General features: G+C 42.4%; 1 protein-coding gene across 1 annotated transcript in view; it reads right to left on the bottom strand.

Annotated features, from left to right (window-relative positions):
• The window catches only part of atrip (ATR interacting protein), a 50,341-nt gene that overhangs the window by 17,980 nt on the left and 23,558 nt on the right, over positions 1-8,803 (bottom strand). Inside the window, exon 10 of the mRNA XM_086000001.1 lies at positions 2,043-2,777. Within this exon, the coding sequence (XP_085856127.1) occupies positions 2,043-2,777 (735 nt within the window). The remainder of the gene's footprint in view (positions 1-2,042; positions 2,778-8,803) is intronic.

The raw sequence follows: 8,803 nt of genomic DNA, 5'->3' as shown, positions 1-8,803 counted from the left end.
GAGAGAGTGTCGTTCATAAATATGGCATCCCCTTAAATTTATACTGATGTAAGCCACTGTATAAGGGATAGTCACAAATCAGGAAACCATGTAAACATCCATTATAGTGGGTCTATTATGCTTCAAAACTTACAACCCAGCCACCTTCAATCTTCTATCTGCCAGGAAAAAAAATCTCTCCAAGTCTAAAGATTCCTGTATGTTAGGCACATACAATATAACTGTGATGAACATCACAAAGTGACCAAAAAATATTTTTAAGATTGATCTACTTTAGAGAGAATTATTCAAATGACAGCCAATATCAAATATTTTCTGACAAAGTTCCATGTGCAAAATTAGATTCTAAAATAGGCTAACCACTAGCCACAGCAGCCAATAGTTCTAGGCAACAACTCCAAACAAGTTGCAGGTAGATTTAAAATGTTATGTGATTCTGATGAACAGGCCACAGCTGTTAGTTGTCCGCTATAGCACAGATTGTGACTACCATGGAGAAGAAGCCTGCCTGAATGCTAAAGGAACTCCCTGCCTTTATAACTGAATGTTTTTGACAGAAACCTGGTAGCATGATTCCTGCAGAATACCCAATTAAAAACTGATCCATCGTTTAATCATGCAAAAATAGCCAAAATAACTTGTATTATTTGGGTATACTTGTGGTTCGAGGGATTGGGATGATCAGTAAGCATCTTCCCTTACAGAGAAAGGGCTATTAATAGTTATGGGAAGATCAGGGACTGTGCACGACTGCGCTTTCAAAGAGGCAGCACAGGCATGATGAGTCGAATGGCCTCCTTCTGTGCAGTAAGTTTCGATGATTCTATCTGACACTTAAGTCAGTGTGCATCATCCAGCCTCGACTGGTTATAAAAGACTTCTAGTGAGCCTACAGACATTACACAACAGCATTCTAAATTCACCCAGGCATGCACCAATTTGAAAAACATGGGCAAGCCCACCAGATACCACACCTGATGATCCTACAATCAGTTTTTTTTTAAATCTGCTTCCTGACCCCAAAAAAGCAAGCACAAAAGATCAATTGCATCTGCAAAACACATGATCATGTTCTGGAATACACGGCCCACGGACTGAATGACTCAACTGTTTGTCGTATAAGCAACAAATCACAATGTAATTTAGCGTTTGAAAAGCTGTACATCAGAGTAACACTGCTAGTGTAATCAGTGATCTGTAGGTTGGATAAACAACTCTGTTTAGCAACACAAGTATACCATAACATTTCAAATGTTTTGTAACTTTTACATTTACTTGGAAGGCTCAACCATGGATTGCTGCCATGTACATTTTATACATAAAAAAGTGAAGTCCTGTTTGTCATGGTTAAATTAAACAAAGCAGTTCAAGTACTTATAAACTACTTCCGGCTGCCTCCAATTTATTTCCTAGATAAGAAAATTAAACTAGCAGATTTTTGGGTGTTGGCTGAGGTTGCAGCATTATTTAATACAAAAAAATTGGCAGAAGACAAACAAAATCTGCAATTTTACAATTAATTTATGGAAGTGTTGTAATAGCATGCTTTTCGTAGCATTTTATTTGAAGTTTTGTCACAGAATCCTTACAAAATCAAGGCAAATGTTCCAAACCTGTCTGCCACTAATATTCGCACTGTATGTTATTCATACTGTTTCCGCACCAGAGTAGACTAGACACTGCAATAACAATCTTATGTTGGGCTGACATACATAGATAAGGCCTACTACATTTTTTTTGAGAGTCTAGATGATAAAACAGTGAGGGCACCACAGCCAAGCCAGATCCAGTTGACATGTGTGCATTCCTGAAAGGGTCACTGGATAATGATCAGGATTAAGAACGAGAGCCCAGAACCCATTTTACCTAACCCGGGGAACTGAGGCTAATCATCGTACCTTCACTGTCAACCCAGCTAATGTCAGCTAACTCAGCACAGAATGGGGATTTAACCTGGGAGCTTCTGGTCTGGGGTTAGAATTTCACTGACAAGAATCACTGTTACAAACCACAATGAGATTTTACATTTTGTCTTTCTTTACCTGTACAGGAGTTCAGCAGTCGCACTTTCAGCGACCTTCCCCAAAATTCTCAAGCTTTGATTCTGAAGATTTTCTCTTCGATGAGAGACACTTAGAACCACAGGATCAGAAAGCTGGAGCAACCTGTTGAATAAGTGATGCTGAGGTTGCTCTAAGCCAACCAATTCCTGTAGCTTTCCATGCTCCTCTTGAAGCTTGGATGGCCCTGCTTCCTCTTCCTCTTCATGCCTGGTCGGTGTTGCACTTTTGTTATGTATTTGTGCAGTGGAGACCATGCCACCTTCAGTGCTTTGATTGGAGGTATGGACCAACAAGGAATTTCCAACCCTTTGACTATGTGATACAAGGTGATACAAGACACCAAGTGCTGTAAGTGCAAAGTCTTCCAAATTACTAAAACAATTATCCACATTTGAGGCAGTAAATTCTCCAGAACGGGATGAGCAGCATTTTCTGCTTCCAGAAGGACTCCTTCCTGCTTTTTCAGTCTGCAAAGCTTGACAGTAAATACCAAGGTAATAATCGATTAGTGGTAAAAGGTGAACTGCACCAGGCAAGTCATTTTGACTTCTCAATCGGAGAGAAACTTCTGTAGTGTCCAAGTTTTTCTCTGACGATTCCTGGTCAAAGATGAGCATGTTAATGCCACACATAGCTAAGTGCTGAAGCTCATTTAGATTTGAAAGGGTTCCTTTTATTCGGACTTCAGAAGATTTCCCAGTTGATGAAGAACCACTGCAAAGATGAGAAATTGTTATTTTTAACCACATTTTTATTCTCTGCCTTCTCAATTTACACTTTTTATGGATAGTCCCAGTGAGGTTTCCTCTACAACTATCAATCTGGGTCCATATTGGCAGAGTGAACTTGGTAGGTTTGATCACCCTACGATTCAGTCTATGAAACATGCCCATGTGGGGCCAAGTCCAAATATCACTGAAGACCAGGATTGAAATTCAGGCCTTCTGGACATAATCCTAATGATCTGTGCGCGAGCTATTAGATACTACAGTGAAGTCCCTACTTTTTTTTTTTAAAAAGCATACTGTGTAGGTCAGACACCGATCCATGCATTTAAAAAAAAATTCAAGCAGTTTTTAGCTTTAGAGCTTAAAGAGAGACTAAATATTGTGGCAGTCACATGCACGTCAGAGTAATATCCTATTAACCAACATAGATGCAATAATCCAAATGAAAAATGTATTGTTGTAGTGGTATGTTCTAGTTAATAAAAAGGAATGTTGGTTAAAAATAATGGAAAATATAATAAATATCAGCGAGAAATAGAACTGAAATTAAGTTTGTGATGATTGTACATAGGTTTTCTTAAAGGTTTAGAAATAAATGGAATGTCAGTTAAAATAAATATGGCATTTTTGAATATGCTAAAATATACATAATATATACATAATGTGTGTAGTGATTGAAGGGATGAGTTGCAAGCAGGAAAAAGGCAGTCACAGTGGCTATGAAGGAGAGAAGGCCAAGAGAAAATGTAAGGAGTAAAGTGTAAAAACAATATATTTATATATGCAAGGACTGGGGAGATGGGGTCTCAGCGTTTGGGAGAGTTCACATTCTGAGAACTTGAGAGGGGAATTCCGAGGTCTGGAACCTAATTCACTTGCCTATCTAAACATAGCACGGTTTCATTATAAAAAATGGAGGATAATTTGATGTTTTAAATATTGCTGGATTTCCAAATCCATTTATTTTCTAACCACTGCAGGCTGAAAGTGCTTTAAGCACCAAATAGCTATCCAGAATGGCTCTTATTTACTGAACTACGCTTAGCAAGGCAGGTTGAATACTCACAAATGTCTTGCCTATATTGCTGAAATTCAAGAGGAGACTAAAATTAAAAAAGATGAAGGTTGCAATCATCTGTCCCAACTTCAAAAAGGAAAGAAGCATCTTCAGGGAAAAGTCAGATTGTGTTATTTCACTTCCCTCAATTTGGGTCAGAGAGCTGATAACTGCCACAATTCTATTCACCCACCCGACATCCCCATGATCGGCGTCGGCGGGAATCTCGAGCGGCAGAGCGGGGCTATAAAAGGCCCCAGAGACCAGGTAAGGCCTCACAGCGTCGGCGGGAAACTCGAGCGGCAGAGCGGGGCTATAAAAGGCCCCAGAGACCAGGTAAGGCCTCACAGCGTCGGCGGGAAACTCGAGCGGCAGAGCGGGGCTATAAAAGGCCCCAGAGACCAGGTAAGGCCTCACAGCGTCGGCGGGAAACTCGAGCGGCAGAGCGGGGCTATAAAAGGCCCCAGAGACCAGGTAAGGCCTCACAGCGTCGGCAGGAAACTCGAGCGGCAGAGCGGGGCTATAAAAGGCCCCAGAGACCAGGTAAGGCCTCACAGCGTGGCGGGAATCTCGAGCAGCAGAGCGGGTCTATAAAAGGCCCCAGAGACCAGGTAAGGTTTACCAGTCTCCAGTCTCGGAACTCGGAGGGAAGGAGAGAGGTAAAAAGTAATCCAAGTGTGACGTCACCAGAAAGCGGGTAAGTGATTGGTTGGTAAGTATTTCTCCCTTTTTAAGCTTAAATCTCTTTGGTTTATAGTTTCTAAGGTGTGATATTCACCATCTAGAATTGGGGCACAGGGTATTTAAGAATAATATTAATAAATTTAATTAATTACATAGAATGGAAGATCAGGTGATGTGTTGCTGCTGCAATATGTGGGAGCTGGTGGACACCATTGATGCTCACGGTGATCACATTTGCAGTAAGTGTTGGCTGCTCGAGGAATTACGGCTCCGTGTTGAAGAGCTGGAGTCCGAGCTTCAAACACTGAGACACATCAGGGAGGGGGAGAGTTACCTGGACTCTGTGTATCAGGAGGTAGTCACACCAATTAGATTAATTAATTCAGATGTAGTCTGTGGCCAGGGACAGGACGGTGTGACTAGAAGTGAGGCAGGTACGGGGATCCAGGAGGTAGTGTTGGAGGAGCCGCAGCCCTTGCACTTGTCCAACAGGTTCGAGGCTCTTACTCCCTGTGAGGATGGGAACAGGGACTGCGGGGAGGATGAGCAACCTGGCCACAGCACCGTGGAGCAGGGGGCCATTCAAGTGGGGGGAGTTAAAAGAAATGTTGTAGTGGTAGGGGATAGTATCGTTAGGGGGATAGATAGAGTTCTTTGCAGCCGAGAGCGAGAGTCCCGAAGGCTGTGTTGCCTGCCCGGTGCCAGGGTTAAGGACATCTCCTCTGGGCTGGAGAGAAACTTGGAGTGGGAGGGGGAGGATCCAGTTGTCGTGGTCCATGTTGGTACCAACGACATAGATAGGACAAGGAAGGAGGTTCTGCTGAGGGAGTTTGAGCAGCTAGGGGCCAAATTAAAAAGCAGAACCACAAGGGTAATAATCTCTGGATTATTACCCGAGCCACGAGTGAATTTGGCTAGGACAAATAAAATTAGAGAGTTAATTGCGTGGCTTAAAGACTGGTGTGGAAGAAATGGGTTTTGCTTCCTGGGACACTGGCACCAGTACTGGGGCAGGAGGGAGCTGTTCCGTTGGGACGGGCTTCACTTGGCCAGTGCTGGGACTAGAGTCCTGGCGGATCATATAACTAGGGCTGTAGAGAGGGCTTTAAACTAACTAGTGGGGGGGAGGTTCCTAGAGAGCAAATAATAAAAATGACAACAGAGAAGGTCATAGACTTAGGTAGCAGTGGGGAAATTAAAAACCAGAGCGTGTCAGGAAGGGGCAGAAGGTATGGAGTAAAAGGTGAAGTAATAAAAAGGGCAAAAGCAGGAACTAAGTGTCACAAAACATCTTTGAAAGTTCTCTATCTGAATGCACGTAGTATTCGTAACAAAATAGACGAGTTAATGGCACAAATAACTACATATGGGTATGATCTTGTGGCCATTACAGCAACATGGCTGCAGGGTGACAATGCCTGGGGATTAAACATACCAGGTTATTTAACGATCAGGAAGGACAGGCAGGAAGGAAGGGGAGGTGGGGTGGCTATGTTAATAAAGGAAGGAATCACTGTAATACAGAGAAATGATATTGGGTCAAAAGATCAGGACAATGAAACAGTTTGGGTGGAGGTAAGGAATAATAAGGGGAAAAAAACACTAGTGGGCGTAGTCTATAGGCCTCCGAACAGTGGCAACTCTGTTGGACGGAGTATCAATCAGGAAATAGTTGAGGCTTGTAATAAGGGAACATCTATAATTATGGGGGATTTTAACTATCATATTAATTGGACAAATCAAATTGGGCAGGGCTGCCTTGAGGATGAGTTCATTGAGTGTATTAGGGATGGGTTTCTTGAGCAGTATGTAACTGAACTGACCAGGGGGCAAGCAACCTTAGATCTGGTCCTGTGTAACGAGACAGGATTAATTAAAAATGTCCTAGTAAAGGATCCCCTTGGAATGAGTGACCATAACATGGTTGAATTCCATATTCAATTAGAGGGTGAGAAGGTTGGATCTCAAACAAGCGTGCTAAGCTTGAATAAAGGAGACTATGAAGGTATGAGCGCGGAATTGAGTAGAGTGGATTGGGAAAATAGATTAAAGGGTAAGACGATACATGATCAGTGGTGTACATTTAAGGAGTTATTTTACAACTTCCAAAAAAAATATATTCCACTGAGAAGGGTGTAAAAGAAGACAGCCATCCGTGGCTAAGTAAAGAAATTAAGGATAGTATTCGACTAAAAACAAGGGCATATAAGGTAGCCAAATCTAGTGGGAGGATAGAGGATTGGGAAAACTTTAAAAGACAGCAAAAAATAACAAAAAGATTGATTAAGAAAGGGAAGATAGATTATGAAAGTAAATTAGCAAAAAATATAAAAACAGATAGTAAGAGTTTTTATAGTTATATAAAAAGAAAAAGGGTGGCTAAAGTAAATGTTGGTCCCTTAGAGGATGAGACTGGGAAATTAATGGTGGGAAATATGGAGATGGCAAAAACACTGAATGAATATTTTATATCAGTCTTTACAGTAGAAGACACTATGAATATCCCAACACTGGACAAACAGGGGGCTAAAGGGGGGGGGGGGGGGGAGGAGCTAAACATGATCAAAATCACTAAGGAAGTGGTACTCGGTAAAATAATGGGACTCAAGGTGGATAAATCACCTGGGCCTGATGGCTTACATCCTAGGGTCTTGAGGGAAGTGGCGGTAGGGTTTGTGGATGCATTGGTAATAATTTTCCAAAACTCCCTGGACTCAGCAAAGGTCCCGGCAGACTGGAAAACTGCTAATGTAACACCCTTATTTAAAAAAGGGCAGTAGACAGAAGGCTGGAAACTATAGACCTGTTAGCCTAACATCTGTGGTAGGTAAAATTTTGGAGTCCATTATTAAGGAGACAGCAACAGGACATTTGGATAATCATAATTTAATAGGACAAAGTCAGCATGGTTTTATGAAGGGGAAGTCATGTTTGACAAATTTGCTGGAGTTCTTTGAGGAAGTAACATATAGGGTGGATAAAGGGGAACCAGTGGACATAGTGTATTTAGACTTCCAAAAGGCATTTGACAAGGTGCCACACAAAAGATTATTGCTTAAGAAAAAAAATCACAGGATTGGGGGTAATGCTCTGGCATGGATAGAGGATTGGCTATCTAACAGAAGGCAGAGAGTTGGGATAAATGGTTCATTCTCAGACTGGCAATCAGTAACTAGCGGTGTTCCGCAGGGGTCAGTGCTGGGTCCCCAACTCTTTACAATCTATATTAACGATTTGGAGGAGGGGAGCGAGTGTAACATATCAAAGTTTGCAGATGATACGAAGATGGGAGGGAAAGTAGTGAGTGAGGAGGACATAAAAAACCTGCAAGGGGACATCGACAGGCTAAGTAAGTGGGCAGAGATTTGGCAGATGGAATACAATACTGGAAAGTGTGAGGTTATGCACTTTGGCAGGAAAAATCGTAGAGCAAGTTATTATCTTAATGGCAAGAAACTGGAAAGTACTGAAGTACAAAGGGATCTGGGGGTCCTGGTGCACGAAACACAAAAGGTTAGTATGCAGGTGCAGCAAGTGATTAAGAAGCCCAATGGAATGTTGGCTTTCATTGCTAGGGGGATAGAATATAAAAATAGGGAGGTATTGCTTCAGTTGTACAAGGTATTGGCGAGACCGCACCTGGAATACTGCGTACAGTTTTGGTGTCCATACTTAAGAAAGGACATACTTGCTCTCGAGTCAGTATAAAGAAGGTTCACTCGGTTAATCCCGGGGATGAGGGGATGGACATATGAGGAGAGGTTGAGTAGATTGGGACTCTACTCATTGGAGTTCAGAAGAATGAGGGGCGATCTTATTGAAACATAAGATTGTGAAGGGGTTGAATCGGGTGGATGCGGGGAGGATGTTCCCGATGATGGGTGAAACTAGAACTAGGGGGCATAGTCTTAGAATAAGGGGCTGCTCTTTCAAAACTGAGATGAGGAGGAACTACTTCAGTCAGAGGGTGGTAGGTCCATGGAATATGCTGCCCCAAAAAGCTGTAGAAGCTACATCATTACATAAATTTAAAACAGAAATAGACAGTTTCCTAGATGTAAAGGGAATTAAGGGTTACGGGGAGCGGGCAGGAATTTGGACATGAGGCTAGGTTCGGATCGGTCATGGCCCTGTGGGTAGCGGAGCGGGCCCAGGGGCCGTGTAGCCTGATCCTGCTCCTATTTCATGTGTCTAATTCTGTTAGGTTCAGGAGATGGTTCTGTGATAGTAGATTGGCGGTTAGGATCAGATCAGCCATGATCTTATTAAAT

The sequence above is a fragment of the Somniosus microcephalus genome, chromosome 11 (genome assembly GCF_052327205.1).
Source record: "Somniosus microcephalus isolate GS21.2 chromosome 11, FLI_Smic_1.0, whole genome shotgun sequence".
Taxonomy (NCBI): Eukaryota; Metazoa; Chordata; class Chondrichthyes; order Squaliformes; family Somniosidae; genus Somniosus; species Somniosus microcephalus.
This window is presented reverse-complemented; position numbering and strand designations above follow the sequence as displayed.